At 49.7% G+C, this 24,479-nt stretch overlaps 1 protein-coding gene across 2 annotated transcripts in view; it reads left to right on the top strand.

Moving 5' to 3' along the window:
- Positions 1-24,479, top strand: part of DHX30 (DExH-box helicase 30) — a 1,000,138-nt gene that overhangs the window by 521,081 nt on the left and 454,578 nt on the right. For both annotated transcript variants that reach the window (XM_086941023.1, XM_086941022.1), the window contains 2 exons: positions 19,422-19,497; positions 19,947-20,051. In XM_086941023.1, coding sequence (XP_086797149.1) covers positions 19,422-19,497; positions 19,947-20,051 — 181 coding nt within the window. The remainder of the gene's footprint in view (positions 1-19,421; positions 19,498-19,946; positions 20,052-24,479) is intronic.

Consider the following 24,479-nt stretch of genomic DNA (forward strand, 5'->3'; position numbering starts at 1 on the left):
CGTGTAAAGTACACCACAAAAAGACGTTGGCATGGCATACTTAGGAACAGAATATTCAACCCATTCAGTGTGGATCTGAAGGAGGACATGTTAACGTTGGACGCAAATGTATTTGCGTCTTCATAACTGGCACAGGAGGGAAGTTACATGCACTTTAAGCTGGTACATGGAGACGGTGAGGTACACGTTAGGGAACATTTCTTGACCATAAAATTTATATTTCCTCAGGGTTTCCTGCCTTGGGAGGTGCGAGCACCACCCCAGACAGGATTTTGTGTATTGGGTAGGACAGGGCTGAATAGAATCAGACATGCCCGGGGCACACAAGGTGTCCCCGTGCATAAGCCAGTCCAAACCGGTCATGGGACTTTCCAGACCCAGGCCTGGCGAGGAGCTGGACAAAGGAAAGGGGGGTGTAACCGCCCCCCTTCCTGGTCCCACCAAGAGGAGGGACCTAGCAGGTGATCCACCCCTCAGATTGGGAATAAGAGTGGGAGCAGTGCCATAGCACCTCCGATCATCCTGAAATCAACTTAAAACTAAGAAGACGCCGGACTTCAACATTCTGCTGCACAGAAGACTGAAGAGCATCTCCCTTGTGGCCTAGGAGTGGCCACCCTGTGAACACAGGCACCATCCAGCAACTCGACGTCTGCTTTGCCGCCGCCTCCTGCCGGAGCCCGAGCCTGACAAGACCCAGACTCCCAGACTTCTCACCGCCCGATCCACAGTCCCTGCAAAGAAGGGACCCGTGGAGGCACCGAGAGACGTGGGGCCGGACATCTCGGAAGACCCCCGACAAGCTGACTGCGCAGCACCCGAGGCACCCTCGACGCTGTGCTTTGGGGTTTGAGAAGCCCCACAACCGAGCAGCCTTTGCACCGAAGATCAGCCCCCAGCATCTCCACGATCTGCGTGGGGGCCTTTTGCATCATGCCACTCGACGCGCCATCCCAGCCACTTGCCACGTGGTCAGCGGCCATCTTGGCGACGAAACCTACAATCTACACTGCGGGTCTGGTTGCTCCAGACTTGCCCTCGCTCCTGTAAAAAGGAGCACCCGCTCTGACCTTGCTGGTCCGAGTGATAAGCCTTTTTCACTTTCTGCGTGGCTTGCATTAGCCAAGGCCTGTTTGCTCCGATCAAGTTGCCGACACTGCCATCAGCTAGAGCCTTCGTGGGACAGCTCGTGATCGACTCCTGGACGTCCTCGACCTCTTCGTGTCCACGTGGCTGCTGAGAGAAGCTACACCTCATCACCTGTTTGCACCCGACCTCGCCTGGTTCCAATCTGGTTCCACGGTAGTCACTGGCTAGTGACTTTGAACATTGTCCCCTCTGCTTTCAGGGCTTCACCACTTCAGATCCACCCTTGGATCCACCGGAACTCTTCACATAGAGCCGCCTGCAGCATCTTTAGCTCCAAGCACCATCGACCTGCGTGACGAAACCCTACACTACTCCGCACCTGTGCACCCGCTTCCTGTGGGTGAGGTAACTCAGCAACGCCAGTGTTCCCACACTGGTATACACCTCTAGTGTCTGTGTCTAAAGTTTCATCCTTATAGGTCACTCGGAAGCTTCCTAAAACACTAACTTTGTAACTTTTACGCACCATAGACAATGCATTGGTGAATGCGTGCACTTTAAACACTGCTCCCGAGTCCCGCGGGCCTTTCCCGACTTAGTCACTGCTAGTCCCGATCAGCTCCAGCGATTCCCAAGGCCCTAGGCCTACTTCCTTTTCGATTGGTATCTCTTATACCACTTTCTTAATATATGGTTTGAGTGGCCACCCGCCCTCATCCATATTTTCCAACTTTTGTGTATTTTAACTGTGTTTTGTTTTAACGCTTGTGCTTCTGTGCTCATAAAGAGTATAGGGGATATTTGTAGTTAATAAATATATATATATATTTTCAATATATATCTGTGTGGTGTCCTTTCATTTGGTATTCAAGGGGATTGTATATGGTAAAACAGCTTGCTTCACATGCCTTTCAGAGTGTAGCCTAAGACTGCTTTGTCCACGCTACCACTAGGATAGCTGGCCTATAAGGTTGACTTACAACCAATCATCATAAGGGTTGCTTGGCATGGCACAAGGTGATCACTAGAACTAGTGAGCATCATATACCAGGCCAACTTCTCACAATCTTCCTTCTGCAAAAACATGCAATAGAACCAGTACCACTACATCAACAAAACACAGGGCTTTACTCCCCGTACTTCGTCATTCCAAAAAAGGACGTCTCTCTAAGACCTATCCTAGACCTCAGAACCCTAAACCTATACATACAATTGGACCACTTTCACATGGTCACACTTCAACAGGTTCTCCCTCTACTGGCACAAGGCGATTTCCTTGCTACTCTAGATCTCAAGGACGCCTACTTTCATAATCCCATTCATACATTTCACAGGAAGTATCTCAGGTTTGTAGTGAACGGTCAGCATTACCAGTTCAAGGTACTCCCGTTTGGAGTCACCACAGCACCCAGAGTTTACACCAAGTGTCTATCAGTAGTTGCAGCTCATCTAATCTGGCAACACTGGCTCATAAAAGCCAAATCATACAACCAATGCGTACAACACACTCACACTACAATCCAACTGCTTCATGACTTGAGGTTACCATAAACCATCCAAAGTCTCACCTGCAACCGTCTCACATACAGCAATAACTAGGGGCAACATTAAATACCTTAAAGGCATATCCCAATCCAGCCAGGATATCAAGCATACAAAGCCTCCTCAGAAAGTTTCAACCTCAACACTCTCTCCCAGCTCGAGTGTTCATACAGCTTATGGGGATGATGGCATCTTGCATTTTCATGGTCACCCCGCAACACTCCGGATGCGTCCCCTACAGGAATGTCTAGCACGTCAGTGGAACCAGGCTCAAGGTCAGCTAACAGACCTGGTGTTGGCGGATGGTCGCACCCATCGCTCTCTGCAGTGGTGGAACACCAAAAATCTTTCCAAAGGGCAACCGTTTATCAAGCCAGTTCCACAGATAGTGCTAACAGCAGACGCATCGCTCTCCGGCTGGGGAGCTCATCTATTGCATCATACCATACAGGGCATATGGGCACCCCAACAAAGGTTGCTCCACATCAACCATCTGGAATTGCTAGCCATATTCCTAGCAATAAAATCATTGCAGAAACACATTCTAAGCAAGACTGTCTTAGTCCGCACAGACAATATGGCAGCAGTATACTACATACGAAAGCAAGGCGGGACACACTCTCTCCAACTCTCCCACCTAGCACAAAGCATATGGAGATGGGCCATTCCTCAAAACATCTTTCTACTAGCCCAACACGTTCCAGTAGTCCAAAACTGCATAGCAGGCCTACTGAGTCGTCAAACATAACAGACTCACGGATGGGAACTGCATCAGCAAGTTCTTCAACCATTCTTCCAGATGTGGGGACTCTCAGAGATAGATCTCTGCGCAACCCGCCAAAACTCAAAATGCACAAACTTCTCCGCCAGGTATCCACACCCATTTTCCAAAGGCAATGCGATCTGGATGAATTGGTCAGGCAGATTTGGGCACGCTTTTCCGCCTCTCTCCTACTCATTCCACTGGTGGTATGCAAACTACAGCCACACTCACTGACGCTCATCCTAGTTGCTCCAACATGGGCCAGACAACTGTGGTACACTAGGTTACTGGAACTCTCAGTAGTCCCCCACCAGAAACTACACCTCTCTCCACACCTCTTAACCCAGAGCCATGGAGAGATAAGACATCCAGATCCAGCCCAACTCAACCTAGCGATCTGGCTCCTGAAATCTAAGAGTTTGGTTACCTTAACCATCCTCCTGACTGCATGAATATCATCAAAGAGGCTAGATGCCCAATCACTAGAGCTTGCTATGCAGCCAAGTGGAAAAGATTTGTTATTTATTGTAACAATAACAACATCAATCCCATAGATGTGCCCATTCAACACATCATATGTTACCTACTACATCTACAAAGGTCTAACCTAGCATTCACATCTATTAGGTTACACCTTGCTGCCATAGCAGTTTACTTACAAAATAGACAACACTTGTCATTATTTAGAGTACCTGCCATTAAAGCCTTCATGGAAGGACTCAAAAGAATTATTCCATCCAGAGTACCACCCTCACCTGTGTGAAACTTAAATAGTGTCCTCACAAGACTCATGGGTCTTCCGTTCAAACATATGCACAAATGTGAACTACAATTTCTTACATGGAAAGTCACTTTCCAAGTAGCCAATACTTCTCTTAAAAGGGTTAGCGAGCTTCAAGCCCTTACTATACAAGAACCTTTTTTACAAATACATCATAATAAAGTGGTTCTTAGGACAAACCCAAAATTCCTACCCAAAGTCATTTCGCCATTTCATTTCAACCAGTCAATAGAGTTGCCAGTATTCTTCTCGCAACCACAAACAGTTGCAGTAAGAGATCTTCACACCCTAGATGTCAAAGAGCACACCTGAATTATATTGAAAGAACCAAACCTTTTCGTCAAACAAAACATCTTTTTGTATCCTTCTCTCCACCACTTAAAGGCAATCCTATATCAAAATCTGGAATTGCAAGATGGATTGTAAAATGCATTCAGATTTGCGATCAAAAAGCAAAACGTACCTTAACTATTCCACCTAAAGCCCACTCTACAAAGAAATTACGGGCTTCAATGGCTTTCTTAGGGAACATTCCCTTAGATTACATCTGCAAAGCAGCTACATGGTCTACACCACACACTTTCACAACACATTATTGTGTAGATGTGCAAGCAAAGCAACAAGCTAGTGTGGGCCAGGTTGTACTCAAAACATTATTTCAAACAACTACAACAGATACTGGTGGTCGCCGCTAAGGTGGCGTACTGCTATACAATCTATGCATAGTGTGTAATCTGCCGCTTATGTTCCTTCGAACGAAAAATGCTACTTACCAGTATGCATCAGTTCTTGGCATGTAGAGCTGCAGAGTTACACATGCCCACCCGCCTCCCCGGCTACCTCTATCTGTTCCAGTTTTATCTTATGTATATACAGCATACATAGGCATCTTTTCTGTTTCTCACAAATCTCCAATATTTCCTTTACTGGCGAAAAAACTATCTGAAGATGGAGCCGATGCCCATGTGCACTATGGTCCACTGGAGGAGTCACCTATCTCGTGACTTCCAAAGACTTTTCCAGGACAATAACAAAGTCCAATCACCTGAGCCCAACACCAGGTGGCGATCTAATGCATAGTGTGTAACTCTGCAGCTCTACATGCCAAGAACAGATGCATACTGGTAAGTAGCATTTTCCTTCTTCTGGGTAGCCTATTTGTCCAACCTATCCAATCAAAATATTAATTGAATTGAATTGATTTTCCCCACGCTGAACAGGTCAGTAAATTTCACTCCACAGCCCTGGATAAACTGTTTCAGTCTCACGCACTTCCCTCCATGGCACCAGTATTCATCCTGTTTGGGATCAAAGGGGTCAAAAGCCATTAGAGCCAAATTGTGAGTCAGACGCTTTGTTCTCTTCTAGGGGATTGCCATCAATAATCCTAAACACTGAATTATCCCACCCACTTGGATGGATGTGGGGGTGTTTTGTGTGTGTGTGTTTCTCTCAGTAGAATTACTCACTTGAAAATGTAAGTAATCATCTTTGCTACTTTATATGAGACTAAATTGGCCATATTTCATATAAGGTTTTGAAAGAAGATATAAAAGAATTGAATTATGTCTAAAAATTCACTAATGTAAGAAAAAGCGACTATAAACCTCTTTCACAAACCTCTTGTTGTTTTTTCTTAGTATATCTGTTGCAGCCTGGCTATTTATTTTGCCCCGCTTTTCCTTTAACCTGTTAACCGCGGCACAAAATACGCCGCGGTGCGGGCGTTCCATTGCGCGGGCGGGGCCGTGACGGCCATCGGACGTGCGCAGCACTACGGAGGTTGTACTCACTACGGCCGTTGGCCGACAGAAGCACGTAACGGGTTAAGAAAAGGTTTAAGACTGCAAAGATGTGTTTTCTCTCCTGCCAACCCCCAGGTATTGTGGGTTTGTCCTACGTTGCCATACTTTTATTCGCCTGACGTCTCTGCAGCCTGCGGCTCAGCAGTGTGCTTCTACTCTCCCTTTCTTTGGGCAACCCTTGGGCTGCCATGAGAGTAGTGAGTGGCTCGCATGAAGTCTGAATCAGAGACTTTTGGACGGCTGTAGGTTTGGGGCATGGAGAACGGCTTGAGGCCTTCTGCCCTTTCTAGCGGCGTTTTTCCTCCCAGGATTTGCCGATGGTCTCGGGCCGCCATTTAATGCTTTACAAGTATATTGTACGCATACGCGGGAGAGCTTGTTGCTCCTCGGCGAACAAAGGCCGGCTGGGTCTAAGTCATTCTTCGGTTCATCGGCCCTCCTCCAGCAATTCCTCCGGTCGGCTCGCGGTTTCAGCTGCGCGAGCTCCAAGCAGAGGACGATTTCCTGTTTAGGAAAAGGGCGATAGAGGACGTACCTCTGTCTCAAAGGGGAAGAGGTCTGTACTCCAGGTTCTTTCTGGTTCGCAAGAAGGACAAGAACGAGTTCAGGCCCATTCTGGATTTGCGACAAGCAAACAAGTGGATTCGCAGAAGAGGAATTTCGCATGCTGTCGTTGCATCAGGTTTATACTCGGCTGCAACAGGGAGATTGGCTCGGTGCCATAGATCTACAGGATGCATACTCCCATGTGCTCATTGCACACAAACACAGGAAGTTCCTGCGATTCCAAGTCGGCGCCCATCATTATCAGTACACAGTACTGCCAGTCGGGCTAAGTCTGCGCCCAGACCATTCTCGAAGTGCATGGCAGTGGTAGCTGCACGCCTGAGGAAAAACAAGGTGGTTTCTCTACCCGTACCTGGACGATTGGTTGATCAAGGCCTCCTCCTTCTCGGAAGCTCAGGCACACTTCCAGAGGACGTTCGTTCTCTTGAACGAGCTGGGGTTGCAAATCAACATGTCCAAGTCTGTCCCGATTCCGGTCCAGTGCATACAGTACTTGGGAGCCTCCGTCAATACGCTGTCAGCAAGCGTGTCTCCTTCGGAGGAGAGACGATTATCTCTCCTTAGGAAGGCTCAGGCTCTTGTGACCGCCCCATCTACAGCAGTGAAGACGGTGTCTTCTCTACTGGGGTCGATGGCCTCTTGTATATTCCTCACGCCACATGCACGGCTGCTCATGAGACCTTTGCAGGAGTGCTTGGAGGATCAGTGGGATTAGAGGAAAGGATCTTTAAACGACAAGATACGACTGTCTGCGTGCTCTTCAGTCTCTGAAGTGGTAGTGTTCGGCGGAGAATCTCCTAAGAGGGGTTCCCTTTCACAAGGACATTTCCACACAGACTGTCGTGACGGATGCGTCTCCCCACGGCTGGGGGGGGCGCTTTCCGGAGACTTGCAGATACAAGGAACGTGGTCCCCGATGGAGTCCACGTATCACATCATTTTCCGGGAACTCAAAGCTGCTCACTTGGCACTGAAGGCGTTTCTTCCGTCCTTCCAGACCAACTCTCTGCTTGTACAGACGGACAATACGACCACAATGTATTACCTCAACAAGCAGGGGGGTTCGAGATTGTGCACTCTTGTCGCAGGAGGCACGGGCGATCTGGCGCTGGTTTTTATCCAGAGGACTGACGCTAACGGCTACCCATCTGCCAGGTGTGCAGAATGTTCAGGCAGACTTGCTGAGCAGACTGATTCAGGAAAACCACGAATGGGTCATAAACGACGAAGTACTAGGAGAAGTCTTCTGCAAATGCCGAGACTTCGCCTCCAGGTACTGCCTGCGGGGAAGCTGGGGAATGCGTTCTGGATTAACTGGTCGAACAGCTTTCTGTACGCTTTTCCACCCTTTCCTTTATTCCGGCGGTGTTCATCAAGCTGTCCCAGTCCAGGGCGCGGATGATCCTGATTGCCCCGGAATGGCCCAGACAGTGGTGGTTCACGGACCTGCTTCACCGGTCTCTCCGTCCTCTCATACGGCGGCCTTGCAGGCCGGACCTTCTCACAAAGTTCAGGGAGCAGATGTTGCACCCCAACCTCTCGTCTTTGAGCTTGGCTGCATGGCTCCTGAGATAGTGTAATATGGCCATTTGAATCTACCAGAAGTTTGTATGGCCATACTGAAGGAGGCTAAACATCCTTCCACTAGGACTTCTTATGCTTACAAGTGGAAGAGGTTTTGCATCTGGTGCAAGTCCAAGGACCATGATCTGACGACGTGTAAGGAAGATGTCATCCTTCCGTATCTTCTACACCGGGCGCAGTCGGGCCTTAATGTCCAATCCATTACGGTTCATCTTGCTGCGCTGACTGCCTACAGGAAATGCCCTTCGGACTTCCTTCTTCCAGATCCCTGTGATCAAAGACTTTTTGGAAGGCTGGAAGAAAGCATTCCCTCCTGTCTGGCTTCCTTCGCCTTCATGGGAATTGAATGTGGTGCTGTCCAGTTTGATGAAGGAGCCTTTTGAACCTATTCATAAGGCTTCGTTGCAGCACCTGTCCTGGAAGGCGGCGTTCCTCGTGGCCATCACATCGGCCCGCAGGGGGAGTGATATTCAGGCGTTGTGTTGCCAAGAACCTTATACTGTATTTCATGCTGCTAAGGTTGTTATGCATACTCACCCTAAATTTCTTCCAAAGGTTATTTCTGATTTTCATGTCAACCAGACAATAACTTTGCCTACGTTTGTTCAGAATCCTGCATCTCCAGCGGAAAGGTCCCTACATTCCCTGGATGTTAGGAGGGTGTTGGAATGTTATCTGGATAAAACCAGAGATATTCGTGGTTCAGATCAATTGTTTGTCAATTATGGATCAGTCAGGACCGGTCTTGCTGCCTCGAAACAGTCCATCTCTAGGTGGATTGTGTCCCGTATACAATTGTGTTACCAAAAGGCTAATACGACCTTAGGAGGTAAACCTAAGGCTCATTCCACCAGGGGCAAAGCTGCCACGACTGCTTTGCTACTTAATGTTCCGATTGCAGAAATCTGCAAGGCCGCCACTTGGAAGTCGGTCCATACCTTTGCTAAGCATTACTGTCTGGACACTGATGCCAGGGCAGATGCTCAGGTTGGGCAGGCTTCGCTGCGAAATCGGTTCGCACAGTAGTGGTGTTATTTCTCGGTTCTCCACCGCCGCTTTGGTGTGGGGATGGGCTTGCCATTCTATTCACTAGATTATGACTATACACAGAGATCCCCTACTACAGAAGGAGTAGTTTCTGTCCTGTAACTCCAGTTCTGTAGTAGGGGTATCTCTGTTATAGTCCTAAGCGCCTGCCCTCCTCCCCGGTGGAGAGAGATGTTCATGTAAGAAATGCTACAGGTCTGGCGTGTTACGCCTTCAAAAAGAACTGAAGGTGAAGGACCTGCACTGCATTCTGGGATACTGTGAGGCTTCTGGAAAGTTCTCTTAAAGGCACAGTATCCTGTTTTGAGGCACATAATGGCAGCCTATGGGGCTTGTCTGTCCACTCCTTCCTCTCTATCATTCCAGAGGGTTTTGCTGTTAAAGGCAAGGTTTTCTCTGTGGAAAATCCTGGACAGGCTGTGCTGTTGTGGTTTTTGGTGGAATTTCTAGTTGAAGTATTGGACAGTGTAGCCTGTGGATATAGGCTGCATTATCTGTCTTTAAATTCTCTCTTAAGTGTCTATGCAGGTCTGCATGTTTTGACAGCTTAAGAGATTATTTTTGATTGCTCCGGGGTCCGCGCACATGGGCGGGACTATTCACTAGATTATGACTATAACAGAGATACCCCTACTACAGAACTGGAGTTACAGGACAGAAACTACTCCTTCACACTAGTACAATTCTATCACGCATGAGGTAAGATAGGACAGACTTCTGGACAAACGCTTGAAATCTACAAGTTAGGCAATGCCCTCATATCGTGCATTATTTTACACTGAGCACTATTATTCTCATGCCAGTCTCTCCGAAATACAGCATCGGATACAACCAAGAGTATCACGGATACATATTTTTCCGAGTCCTCATTTTTTTTTTTTTTTAATCTTTTTATTGAAACAAAACGGCTCCATCCAAGACACATCAAATAGCAACGGAGGTACAGTGGAATTTACACAGTAGATGTTTAAAATAGACCATTCTTCAGCAGAAATAGTAACGATCTACTGTAGGTCATGGCCCCACAAAGTTGCAGGTGGGTCCGGTGACCCACTTCCATCTCTCCGCTTATCCCCCCGCCTCCCTGACCGGGGCCCTCCCTCATCCTCCCTCCCCCCCCACAGTGTGTTCAAAACCCGTCACCCGCCAAAGCTCATGGCTTTCCAGTAGGTGGGTGCATCAAATATATACAGTGTGTGATGGCCAGCTGGGAGACCCCTACGGTGAAGCATCTGGGGTATCCATCCATTCCCCTCTGTACCTCCACCAAGCCTGTCATCTTTTTCCCCATTTTTTGGGGCAGCCTCGACTGTTATAGATGACTCCATACCTCGTTCCCATTCCTCTATTGTTGGTATCAAGTCACTCCCCCAGAATCGTAATATGTTTCTCTTGGCCACCATGCTCGCAAATGCCAACCACACCTTATCTCCCTTGGGCCATGTAACCTCACCCGTTAGTCCTAAAACGTGCCATCTGGCCTCCAGCGGTACCTCCGCCCTCACCACCTCTTCCATTATCTCCTTCAATCTGACCCAATATGTACAGATTTTAGGGCAGTCCCAAAGGATGTGAAAGAATGTGCCTTCTTCCCCACAGCCTCGCAAACAGAAGTGTGATGTCGCATATCCCATCATAAATTGCACCGTTCGGGGGGTGTAGGATCTATGGAAGATGCGAAGCTGCACCAATCTGAATCTAGCTCGAATCGCCACCTCCCTAGGACACTGCAGGGCCTCATTCCAGTCATCGTCCTCTAATAAACCCAGGTCAGATTCCCAATTCTCCCTCAGTGGCCCGAGCATGTCTGGAATATTGTTGATAATCAATCAATCAATCATCGTATTTATATAGCGCACTACTTACCCAGAGGGTCTCAAGGCGCGGGGGGGGGGTCCGCTACTGCTCGAACAACCAGGTCTTGAGTTGCTTCCTGAAGGCGAGGTGGTCCTGGGTCAGGCGGAGGTGGGTGGGGAGGGAGTTCCATGTCTTGGCGGCGAGGTAGGAGAAGGACCGTCCCCCTGTGGTGGCTCTGCGGATGCGGGGGACGGCGGCGAGGGCGTGGCTGGTCGAACGGAGCTGGCGTTTGGGAGCGTAGAAGTTGAGGCGGCTGTTGAGGTATCCTGGGCCTTGGCTGTGTAGGGCTTTGTGTGCGTGGGTGAGGAGATGGAAGGTGATTCTCTTGTTGACCGGGAGCCAATGCAGATCTCTCAGGTGTCCGGAGATGTGGCTGCGACGGGGGATGTCCAGGATGAGTCGTGCTGAGGCGTTCTGAATCCGCTGGAGTCTCTTCTGGAGTTTGGCGGTGGTTCCGGCGTAGAGGGTGTTGCCGTAGTCCAGACGGCTGGTGACGAGGGCCTGGGTGACCGTCTTCCTGGTCTCGGTGGGGATCCACCGGAAGATCTTACGTAGCATGCGCAGGATATTGAAGCATGACGAGGAGACGGCGTTGACTTGTCTGGTCATGGAGAGGGAGGAGTCCAGGATGAAGCCCAGGTTGCGTGCGTGGTCTGTTGGTTTGGGTGCGCTGCCTAGGGCGGGGGGCCACCAGGAGTCGTCCCAGGCGGAGGGTGAGGATCCCAGGATGAGGACTTCCTTCTTGTCCGAGTTCAGTTTCAGGCGGCTGTTCTTCATCCATTCGACTACCTCTTTCATCCCTTTGTGAAGGTTGGCTCTGGCGGTGGCGGGGTCGTTGGTAAGGGAGAGAATCAGCTGGGTGTCGTCGGCGTAGGAGATGATGTTGAGGTTGTGCTGGCGTGCGATGTCTGCGAGGGGGCTCATGTAGATGTTGAAGAGGGTTGGACTGAGTGAGGAGCCTTGAGGGACGCCGCAGACGACTTCGGTGGCTTCAGATCTGAACGGGGGGAGGCGGACTCTGTGTTCTTCCGGCGAGGAAGGAGATGATCCACTCCAGTGCCTTCTCCTGGACTCCGACGTTGCTGAGGCGTTGTGCTAGGGTGCGATGGCAAACAGTGTCGAAGGCCGCAGAGAGGTCGAGGAGGATGAGGGCCGCTGTTTCTCCGTTGTCGAGCAGCGCTCGGATGTCATCTGTGGCTGCGATCAGGGCGGTCTCGGTGCTGTGGTTGGCCCGGAAGCCAGACTGTGAGGGGTCGAGGGATCCGTTCGTCTCGAGGAAGGCGGCCAGCTGCTTGTTGACGGTCTTCTCGATGACTTTTGCAGGAAATGGGAGCAGCGAGATGGGGCGGTAGTTCTTGAGGTCGGTGGGGTCAGCCGATGGCTTCTTGAGTAGAGCGCTGAGTTCGGCGTGCTTCCAGCTCTCCGGGAAGGTAGCGGTGTCGAAGGAGGTGTTGATGATGTCCCGCAGGTGGGGTGCGATGATAGCGTCGGCCTTGTTGAAGACGTGGTGGGGGCAGGGGTCGGTCGGAGACCCGGAGTGGATGGAGTTCATTGTGCGGATGGTGTCTTCGGTGCTGATCGGAGTCCAGGCGCGGAGGGTGGTGGTGGGGGGCGGTGGTTCGGTCGTGGTGCTCGTCAGTTGAGTGCTGAAGCTGTTGTGTATGTCCGCGATCTTGTTGTGGAAGTAGGAGGCGAGGGAGTTGCAGAGGTCTTGCGAAGGGGTGATGTCGTTGTTTCCGGCGTTTGGGTTGGAGAGCTCTTTGACGATGTTGAAGAGTTCTTTGCTGTTGTGTGCGTTCTTGTCCAGTCGTTCCTGGAATGCAGTTTTCTTGGTGGCACGGATGAGTTGGTGGTGTTTCCGGGTGGCGAGCTTAAGGGCAGTCATGTTGTCCGGTGTTGGGTCTCTGTGCCAGGTTCTCTCGAGGGCTCGGCAGTTCTTCTTGGAGCTCTTGAGTTCGTCGGTGAACGATGGGGCTTTCTTGCTGCCAGGTCTGCTGGGCGGGGTCCTCAGGGGGGCCAGCTCGTCTGCGCAGTCGTTGATCCACTTCGTGAGGTTGGTGGCCGCCTGGCTGGGGTTTGTTGTGCTGGTGGGAGGGTTCGTGCTCAGGGAGGACGCGAGCTGGTCGGTTGTGATCTTGTTCCAGTTCCCGCGTGCCGCCTGTTGCTGGTGGTGGTGGATCGTGGTCCTTGCGAAGCTGAAGTGGACGCAGCTGTGGTCCGTCCAGTGGAGTCCGGTGGCGTGGCTGAAGGCGATGTCCTTGCTGGATGAGAAGACGGGGTCGAGTGTGTGTCCGGCGTAGTGGGTGGGGTGGTCACTAGTTGCTTGAGTCCCAGGTTGGCGAGGTTGTCCAGCAGGGTGGTGGTGTTGCGGTCGTTGTTGTTCTCCAGGTGGAAGTTGAGGTCCCCTAGGAGGATGTAGTCCGCGGAGCAGAGGACGTGCGGGCTGATGAAGTCGGCGATGTCTTCGCTGAATTGTGTGCGTTGTCCAGGGGGTCTGTAGATGAGGGTGCCTCTGAGGGTGGTCTTGGGGTTGATGTGGACTTGGAAGTGCAGGTGCTCGGCGGTAGAGAGGGTGTCATCGGTGTTGGTCGTGATGCGGATGGTGTTCCTGTGGATGATGGCGATGCCTCCTCCGGTGTGATTGATGCGATCCCTGCGGATGATCTTGTAGCCGTCTGGGATGGCGATGGCGATGTCAGGCGCGGAGGAGGCGTTCATCCAGGTTTCCGTGAAGAAGGCGACGTCTGGGGCTCTGGTGTCGAGCAGGTTCCAGATCTCGATGGCATGCCTGTGGACGGAGCGGGTGTTCAGCAGGATGCATCTCAGGTGGCTGCTGCTGTTGCTCGTTGAGGTCTTGGGTACTGCTGGAGTGGTGCAGGTCCGGATGCAGGTGAACTTGCAGGCGTTGCAGCAGAAGGGTCCGTGGGTGCGTCTCGGGGTGGCTCGGTAGCAGCCCGGGGCTCGGCCGGCGTTGAGTGCGTTGAGGGTGGCGGCGTCGTATGTCCGGCGGGTGGGCAGGGGTCTGCGGGGGCCAGGGGTTCCGGCACTGGGCGCGGTCCAGGCGCGGACGGGCGCAGACGGGCTTACCTTTGGCGCGCCTTCGGCGCACAATCGGCGCGCCCGCTGCGCGTTCGCACGGTCGCCATATATGGCGAAGTGCGAGGGAGGGCGGAGCAGCTGGGAGGCGGGAGCGGGGAGGGCACAGAAAGAAAGGGGGCGTGGTTATCTACGGGGGCGGGAAGCAGGGAGCGGGGCGGGAGGAAACCGGGGAGCGAGAGCAGGGGGACAGGCGATAAAAATACAAGAAAAACAAAAGACAAACACAGTAGCAGCTAAGGGGCACAGAGCAAGGAAAAACGGGGCACAGGAGCCTACAAACCCAGTGAACACAGCACTAGACTGCCGGAGACCACGCCGCTCGGTGGCAGGGGGCGTGGTCAGACGGCGGCGGCAGGGTCAGCGAGGCAGGCGGGTGGCGCTCGCAGCAGCTGGTGGCCGTGCGGCGCGGGGGTGTCCTAAACTAGGTCACTTGATAAGCTTCTTGTAGGTAGGTGAGATGGCCTTATCAATCATGGGGTCCAACAATAGCCTGTCCTCAAGTGGGGCATATTCAGGTAGCTGATCCCCCTGCGTCAGATGCATGTATAGGGCATGTTTGAATTGCTGATAGTGCAGGAATTTGCCATCACCCATTTGGAATTCCGACTGAAGAGTTGCGAACTCCACCACTTGCCCCCTCTTCCAGACGTCCCCCAACATATCTATACCTATCAGGCTCCACTGGCGCAGGTCATGGAGTCTCACCACCTCCCTGAGGAAGTCACCTTTCCATAAGGGCGTTTGGGCCGTAAGCCTCCTCTCCCACCCAAGCAGTTTCGTTGCCTGCTTCCAGATCCCCACCCCTACCGCAGTCTGGGGAGGCAAGGACTGGCCACGCCGTGGTTTAGAATAGAGAGCCGCTAAGTAAGAGTCCGCCCCTAGGGCCATACGATCCACCCGATATGCAGGTTCTTCTTGTGGAGCAAACACCCAGCCATTGATATTGATCAACTGTGTCGCCCAATAGTATAGGCGGATGTCGGGTACTGCCAATCCCCCCTCATAGGGACCCCGTTGCAGCTTCCGAAGAGCAATCCTCGGACATCCCCCACTCCATAATAAGGAGCGCTGCTCCGCCTCCACCATCTTAAAGACATGTTCCGGGATTAGGAAGGGCGAGCTCTGCAGCACATACAGCAGACTGGGCAGGGCCATCATTTTAAATAACACAGCTCTGCCCATGAGGGAGATTGGGATGGTCCGCCAGTGCTCCACGTCACTGTGCAGGCGGTCCAATTGTGCCTGTATATTGAGTTGGAGAAATTCGGTGTCGGACGGTGTGACCCATATCCCTAAATAGCAAAATGTTGCTCGCCAAACTTGGCCCTCGCAGCCAACCACAGTCTGCGGCTGGGGTCCCGCCAGAATATAGCCCAAGGATTTGCTCCAATTAATACGGTACCCGGAGTATTCCCCGAATGTGTGCAACATGATCATTAGCCGTGGTATGGACTCCGACGGTCACTGTGTGTATAGCAGTATGTCAACGGCATATAGTGATATGCGTTCCTCCCATCCGCCCCCCATGGCTTTGCCCCACACCCCAGGGTCCGTCCTCACCCAGTGTGCCAGCGGCTCCAATGCCAGGGCAAAGAGGATCGGGACAGGGGGCACCCCTGTCTCGTGCTGTGCCCCAATTGAAATTCCTGCAACATAGCCCATTGACCCGGACCCTCGCCAACGGCCCGGTATACAGTAGCTTCACCCCGGAGCACAAGTTGTCCCCGAAGCCCAACTTCTCTAAGACTGCATATATGTATTGCCATTCGATACTGTCGAAGGCCATACGGGCGTCAAGAGAGCGCAGTGAAGCCGGCACCTCCCGGCGCGCGGCCACCGTCTGTAGAACCCCGAATAGACGGCGCAGATTGAGTCTCGTGCTCCTGTGGGGCATAAAGCCTGATTAGTCAGGGTAGACTAGTGACTGGATCACTGCACCTAGGCGCGTGGCCAGGATCTTCTTCAGGACCTTCGTCTCGTAGTTAAGGCGGGAGATAGGCCTGTACGGGCTGCAGTCCCCCTGTGGTTTCCCTGCTTTATGGATCACAACGATCGTGGCCGATCCTAGGTCCCTCGGGAGCTGCCCATGTCTTTCGCGCCTCAAGGAACATTCTGCACAAATGGGGCGCCGTGCGGCTAGCCACACAGCCGAATGCTTCCGCTGGTTACCCATTGGGCCCGGGGGCTTTCCCTGTCTGCAGGTCCCCCATGGCCTCCTCCACCTCCCTGACCCTGATGTCTGCTTCCATCACATCTCTGTCCGCAGGCTCTAATACCGGGAGCTGCAGGGGGGCCAGGAAATCGCGACATTCCTGTACGCCCCTTGTCGTCTGCGACCGATAGACCTCCTCGTAGTATTGTGCAAAATCTTCCGTAATTGCCACGCTCGTGGTGCTCACAGACCCATCCGGTCGCTCTATCTTCGACACCCAGCTGCGGTCTCGGTCTCTTTTCCAACCAGGCGTTCATTTTATTCGCCTTGTCCCCAAGGTCGTACACCCTCCGCTGGGTGGCTAACACGTGCGACCTCGCCTGCTCCGTCAGGACATCCCGTATTTCTTTGCTTAAGAGTCGTGCCTTATGCTTTCTGTCCCGTTCCCGATCCGGGGTGAGCCCTGTCTCACTTTCCAGAGTACGAAGCTCCGACTCCATTTGTTCCACCTGCGCATGCCTGTCATTACGCCTCCGCCCTACCTCGGCCTGTACAAAGTCCCTGGCCACGGTCTTGTACGCTTCCCACACTATCTCGGGGGAGCCCACGGAGCCTACATTCTCGTTGAAATAATGATCTACCCTTTCCCTGAACCTCTCCTGAAAGTCTCTATCCTTGAATAGAAAGGAATCAAGCCGAGGGGGGACGCTCCAGTCTCGTTTGGGGCCCATCAGCTGAACCCCCACCGGCGCGTGATCAGAAATGCCTCTAGCCTTGTGATGTCCGTCTCTAAACAGGTTCCTGCTGTCCGCTAGTGTAAATATGTAATCAATCCTAGAGGAGGACCCGTGGGCTGCGGATATGTGTGTGTACTGTCTCATGTGTGGATTATGCGTTCTCCATAAATCAGTCAAGCCCAATGCCTGTACAAAATCCCGAGGTGCCTTACCCCTCCACTACTCAGTGTAGGCGGTGATCTGTCTAAATCTCTTGCCATCACATCATTCATGTCCCCACCCAGGACCAGCGTCCCCTGTTGCATTTCCAATAGCAACTTTCCCACATCAGGGAGGGTGGACGCGTGCAGTCTCGGGGGTATGTACAGCGAGCAAAAGTTTAGGGTGCGACCCTCCCACTGCGCAGACAGAGCCGCATATCGACCCAGGGGATCTGTCCAGCATTTCCCCAGGACCAACGGCATGGAGTTTTTAATAAGTACACCCACTCCCCTGGAGCCGGTTGTAAAGCCAGAGTGAGCACGTAGGGTATAACCAAACCTATCTAGGGCCTTGCAGTGGCTTCCCAGCAGATGTGTCTCCTGTAGGAGAACAACATCCGGAGCGTGTCTGCGGAGGTACTGCAACATGACCGTACATTTGATCTTATTCTGTAGGCCGTTCACGTTCCAGGATAGGATGTTTGTGTTGCATCTTAGGTGTGTGCGACCCTGCCATTGTCCCCGCCAAAGCTAAAGGGTGGTAACCATCTCACCCCCCCCACCCCCCTCCCACCTGCCCATTGAGTTTGTCGGTGGAGTCAGAACATTCATACAATACAAAAACAGAAAATGAAAACCATAACATTTCCCCCATTCCCCCCGTAGTAACCCCCCACCCTGCTACCCTGCCACGCCGGCCAACCGCGCCAGACATCCCCAACAAGCAGAGCGCCTGTAGCCCTTGAAACGATAAACTCAGGGGTGAGCGGTGCAACTAAGTCCAGCATTCGGGGCTCCCCCCCGGCCCCCCTTTAACATTGCAATATGTAGTCCAACGATTGTCCCAAGCTAAATCAGTGTCCTATAATGGGGAAAGACCCTCCCAAGACACAAATTGGGAGTTAGAAGCATTAACAGATACCCGTGCGGGCCTGCTATCATTCCCCTCAAGACCCCCCCCCCCCCCCCCCCCCCCACCCACCCACCCACCCACCCCACACAGGCCCAAGCCTCCCCCCACTCTCAGCGGCCGAGTCCTCATTTTTAACTGACATTTGTTCTATTATCTTGCTTTTTTTGCTTTTATACTTTCGATTCAGTTATTTGGTTTTAATATCCCCTAGGGTTTTTGACCTATTGTAATATTTCCTTTGTTTGGGGTATTGGTAAATACTCACGAGCCCAGGGCCTGGTACAAGAGGTAGCCGGGAGGATATAGCTGGCCTTTGCTCAGATAGCGTTCGGGGTGGAACCAAATTTGTAATCTCCTCGCCCTCTTTATTTGTCTGTGTGACACAAATTTGCATGGAGTGGAGGGTAAAGTTTACCGCCACAAAAAAACAAATGCAAACGTGGATGCTATCAGTCGGTTCAGAAACGGTTTAAACAAAATGCAGTTTGATAATTCGAAGAGCCTGGGGCACTGTTGCAGGCAGATCCTGTGCCATAGTGGAGGGTGCCGCCGTTGGCCCAGAGGCCGGCCCAGGATCTGTAGAAGCGAGGGTTTTGCCGAGTTCACTAAGTGTTCAGTCCAGCTTCTCAGCTTTGAAATAAAAATATTTGCAATGCAATAGCTCTCTCATTTAAATGCGAGCCTGTGGCATTGGAAAAAAGCACGCCATTGTCCCAGCTGCCTGAAAAGAAAAGGCGCGCTAAATGTACACAAAGCATGTCGTGCCTCCAGCGAGAGAAACTCAATAAAGAAAATAGTGCTTAAAACTTAAAGAACAGGTACCCTGTAACAACCGAAGTAAAAGGGCCAGCCCCCATGGGAGGTTATAAATGGACGCAAGGCGGTACTAAGGAGGGACTAACAAACCTATTTACGACTCAGAAGCCAGCATTTAAGAAGGACACTGACACAAGCTAATGACAAACATGGGCGGAGAGTGGGCGGGGCTTCCACTGCATATCCTAATACAGCATGCCTCGCAGAGCGTGCAGCGCAAATGCGCTGCTGCTATGCTCGATCTAATAACATTGACGTAGCAATACACCTTGGATAGGCGAAACCGATACTTGTTAATAGGGCTAGCTAGAGAAAGAACCATAGAACGTAATGGAAAATCACCTCTTCTCCTAAAGAGCTTGTTCACCTGTATCTAGAAGGCATGCAACACTTCATATGGCAAATGGTGTTGATTGTTAGAATGACTTGTTTAACCCTGGTATTGATTCTCGTTTCTTTCTCTACCCAGATAGAGGACGACTGCCTCACAGATCTTCAGTTAATCAGTGCTATCCTGATGCATATTGATGAACATGGGGAGCCAGGTGAGTGTTTTGTTTGTCCTCCACATTTCTCATTTTGGTTTAGGCTGGCAACTGCATGGTTCCTTTCCTTTAAAAGATTCAGCATAAAATAGCATATCTTCCTTTTCAATTTTCTTTCTATTCCTCCAATTAAATGCAAGGCCTCTTTCTGTACTTCTCCATTTGCAGTTTTGGTTGTATTTCCCAGCTTAGCCTCTTCGACGCGGTGCAAATTCCGGCGCAGTGAAGCAGAATTTGATGCGTGCGCAGTTCAGACGGCCCCCGGCGTCCGACACACACGCCGACCGTGACGTTGGATGGCCCCCAGCCGTCCGACGCATCGAAGAGGCTAATAGCGTTACACACTGTATATTGCCCTTAGCAGAAAAATATTCTGACACAGATTGCTTAATTTTACCTGTTCTTGGTGGTTTTTCACCCCCTTTTAATGGTCTCTTTGTGTTCTGCAGGTGGCATCCTTTGCTTTCTGCCTGGCTGGCAGGATATCCGAGGCATGCAGCAGCTTTTAGAGGAGCAGTTGGCTTTTCACAGAAACAAGTACCTCATATTGCCAGGTATGCCATTCATTTGACAAGCATCTGAGCTATGAAAGATCATTTAGGGTGGTTGAGGAATGTTATCTTCATCCACAATTTTGCATTGCAACTGTTGCAGGGAGTGTGCTCTTAGAACAGAACTATGTTTAAAACCATAGAACATGGGTATGTAGGGACTGAGTCACCATACCACCTCAGTACCTATGGGTCTGCGTCTGTCTAGTTATATTGCCTCACTTGCCCTCCTAACCTTACCAGAGAAAAACGTGAATTGGCACCCCCAGAACTAAACACACTCGACCCTCTCAGGGATCTCAGTGACGGCACACCCTTTCATTCTCTCGTTCGTACCTGTCCACAATAAGATAACCTGGAGACATGAAGGCAGTTTAGAATACTTAATTAAACTATGGTGCTCTGAAATGCAGTATACGTGCCACAATTCGAAAACAAATACACACTAAAAATACTGTTAGCAATGGCAAAATCCATACATCATGAAAAGGCCTGTCATTTTATGGGACAGAGTAACCTAACCCCCCCCCCCCCCCCCCCCCCCCCCCCCCTCCCCGGCTAATGAAGCTACATGATTATATATCAAAGATCTCTTTGATTACTGGCAGACCCCGTAACTTCATTCACAGATGAATGTTCTACATCTGAGCAGAGGTCGTGCTTGTGCCTCAGAACTCTAATCTATATGATGGGACATGTGTACACATAAACCACAGCTGCATTCTTGTGATATGTCTAGGTGCTAGTGCTTGGCCAGAAAGAATAAGAAGGGGCATTGTTATTTGACCTTGTCTATGGTTTTCAGACTAAAACATAGGAAAGGGACAGAAATCGAAAACATATACAGGTTCAGTGTGAAAATAAATTGTGGCACATAGGCAAAACGTGTTTGTGGTAATGTGTGCAAAGGAAATGAGGCCTACAACGTGCACAGTTAGGCTAACTTAGGGAAACCTATAGTGGGCCATGCAGGAAACACACAACATACCAGATCAGTTGTGTTTTCCACCTTTCCAAGGCATTTTACAGAATTGGCCTAACATTTAGAATGCCATAGTTTGGGGTTTGAGGAACTTTGCGGCAGTTAAATAACATTACTGACTTCAGCCATGAATCATTTATACATTCATTCTACTGAGAAGTTCACTTTACAGCATTATCAGGCTCCAGGAAAATGGCCCTTTTGGAACTGGAAATGGTAGCTTCCAGTTTCTTGATTCCAGGAAAGATATTGGAGCTGTAGGAAATCTCCAACAGGAAACTAACTTCCTTATTGCTTCTCTGCCTTACTGAGTTTCACCTTGATCCTGAACTATGAATGCCTTACTCCTATGTTTGCCTTACTCTCAAGCTCCCTCAGAGATATGCAAGTTTTGTTGTCCGATATGTAGAAACCATCAACATCATAGTGCCGCTGTACAGTGTACTCAAATAAGGACATTGACGGGCAGGTACTCAACATCACAACAGCAACCCTATAATCAATGGCATGCCATAATGCTGCTTATAAACGGCTTTATAACTGAAATTGCCTCTAAAGTAACTGATGAGTTTAGGTACTGAATATGTCATCATACGTGCACTGTGTCCCTCAGACAAAATGGTTAATTATTCTGCTCAGTGACTCATTATTGCGTTCACCCACTTACCTATCCACAATAAAACAGGTGCACAAGCTCCACAAGAATATAGATGGTAAATAAAAAGTATAAAAATAGTTTTAAAAAAAAGTAATATGTTGTCATCTAGCAGGCATGTGATTGCAATACACAAATGAAGCAATAATGGAAGCAGGTGGAGGTCTACATAAATATGGGACCCCCTCTAAGTGTACTTTCAAGGTCAGGGAAAGAGGGGAAAACTATAATATACCAGAAGAATATTCCCTCATGACCTGATTAGTTTAACAAATTACAAATTTTGTATTTTAAATCAAAACCTGCAACACAAGGTGACAACATATGCTTTTTTCACAGTTATGATTTTTATTTCTTTTTTCGTTTTTAAAAAATTCTTGTTTTTTTTATAAAATATTTCTTTGAATTTATGACACTCCTTATACAAAAAGAGACATATAATCCATAAAAATGCACATACCATACAGACAAAACAACCTAATACACAGACCATTACCTCATACATACTCTCTCATGCATTCTACATTCATAATTTATTCTGTGTCTGAGGGGGTCACAGGTTGTAATGTGATCTATTACGCAAGGTTGACGCGTTTCGGTGGGATAAGACCACCTTCCTCAGGACCTTTTGCAGAACAGATGATGTTTCCAAAGAAATAATAAACTCTTTATGGATATCTGTAATAATAAATAACAAATCATATATCTGTGACATTGTCTACAGTTCATATTATGTCGTGTCTTATCACTCTATACACCATTATTACAGTTTATATATATAATTTTCAATAACTTCTTTGAAAAAACGAGTTCATTTCATCTTATAATTACTTAACATCTTTTAACATAGTTCCAACCTAAGAACATTTCATATGTCTCTGGCATTATCTGCAATTCATGTATCATCATGTCTTATCATACAGTACATCACTATTACTGTTGTTATATACTTTTCAGTCACCTATCGAAAAAGTTATAAGAAACTAAATCATTTCATCTCGTTATTACTTTGTCTTTTGTCAGTGTTCCATCCTACATAGCCCAGCAATAGTCTCTCAGTATAGATATTAGATGTAAGGGAGATTGACTCTTCTTGTTTCAGATTTTAGTTAGAAGAAAGGTAAGTTACGAATGAGATAGAATTTTTTTTTAAACTAATCAGGTCATGAGGGAATATTCTTCTGGTCTAGCAGGTGGAGGTCTTGCAATGTTGTTGTACTTAGTGTATTCAAGTCAAGTCAATACTAGTGTATTGTCATTTTCAAGTTTCAGCTTGACTGTCGTGTTTAAAAGCAATGTGTTGGCCATTTTTAAGCAGTAAGAGTGGGGAGGAAGGGCCATCTCCAGTAGCAGCATTCTCTGCTCATTCAATGCTGTGGACGCAGCCTCTAGAGGCTTAATGCTAGTATCCTTCTCAGACAACACACCTGTCTTCTCATCTCTGGGTTCAAACCAGAGGTCCAGGAGTATCTCTCAACCTCCCATTCCACAGAGAGTATCTCTTTGACTACAAGGTTAACAAGAGGCTCGAATAGATTAATAAAAAGGACATGGAGATTGTGAATTCCATGGGTGACCATCAAACCTCCTCATTCAGAGGTTCCTCTCAGAAGCAACAGCCCTTGGGGGAGGTAACTTCACCTCGCAGACCCGCCACAGTCTCATGAAAGACAGCAGCAGGCACTGGACAGTGGTGCTTATAGTGGCAACAAGAGGTAATTGCTCCAGTAAAAGAGCTTCTACCTCAAAGCAGAGACATGCTCCCACTCACCTTTCCATATCACATGTCAGCTGTCGGGGGAAGACTACATGACTTTCTTTTTCGCTGGAAGAAAATCACTTCAGACCAGTGAGTGTTAGCTGTAGTTTGCCACAGTTACTGCAAAAAACTTCAGAACCCCAATGTCCCACCCTGCAGACACGGCCAGCAGAGTTCATCTTTGCCTTCTCGGAGAAGAGGTTCAAGAGCTCCTCCTCTAGAAGTGTGCAAAACAGTGAGTCACTTCACACCAACAGGGCAGGAGAGTTTACTCCTTGAACTTTCCAATTTCCAAAAAGGATGGTTCCCTCAGGCCCATCTTAGATTGCATGCCTCTCAATAAATGCATCTTATTGTGACATTTCCACATGACTACCTATTAGGATGTCAGCCCTTTGCTTTAACAAGGCAATTACATAACTGCGCTCGACCTAAAGGACACCTCATTTCATATACCCATCCACTCCTCACACTGCGAGTGTCTTCAATTTGTAGTGGACATTATCACCAATTTTGAGTACTGTCTTTCCTGGGTCACTACAGATCCAGGGGTGTTCACCAAGTGCTTACAAGTGATGGCTGCCCTGCTGTAACTGTGGGGCAATCGCATCTTCCCTATCGCAAGGATTGGCTGATCAAGAGAAGTGTTAAGCAACAATGCCTCGCCCACACTTGGCTGCTAGCTCCCTACTTCGCGGTCTGGGATGCATCATAAACACCACGAAGTACCCCTTCAAACCTCAACAGATTCAAGCTCTCTTAACTCAGTCCCAGGGAAAGCCTACTGTGATTAATGAAGAGTGGGATGGGTATGCTCAGACGTGAGACCCATGCTCTCCACACCACTGGAGTCAAGCTATCCTGGCTGAAGACGGCTGATAGCCAGAAACCGGTCCTAGGATGCTTGATTCCGGTCCAGGAAAGACATGGCTTGGCAGTTCGGGCTGGACTGTTCCCATGGGGCACAGGGTCAAGGCTGATTTGCATATGGCCATATCTGAACTGGGGTGGTGTGGAGTGCAAAAAAACGATGGA

This window comes from Lissotriton vulgaris, chromosome 10 (genome assembly GCF_964263255.1).
Source record: "Lissotriton vulgaris chromosome 10, aLisVul1.2, whole genome shotgun sequence".
Taxonomy (NCBI): Eukaryota; Metazoa; Chordata; class Amphibia; order Caudata; family Salamandridae; genus Lissotriton; species Lissotriton vulgaris.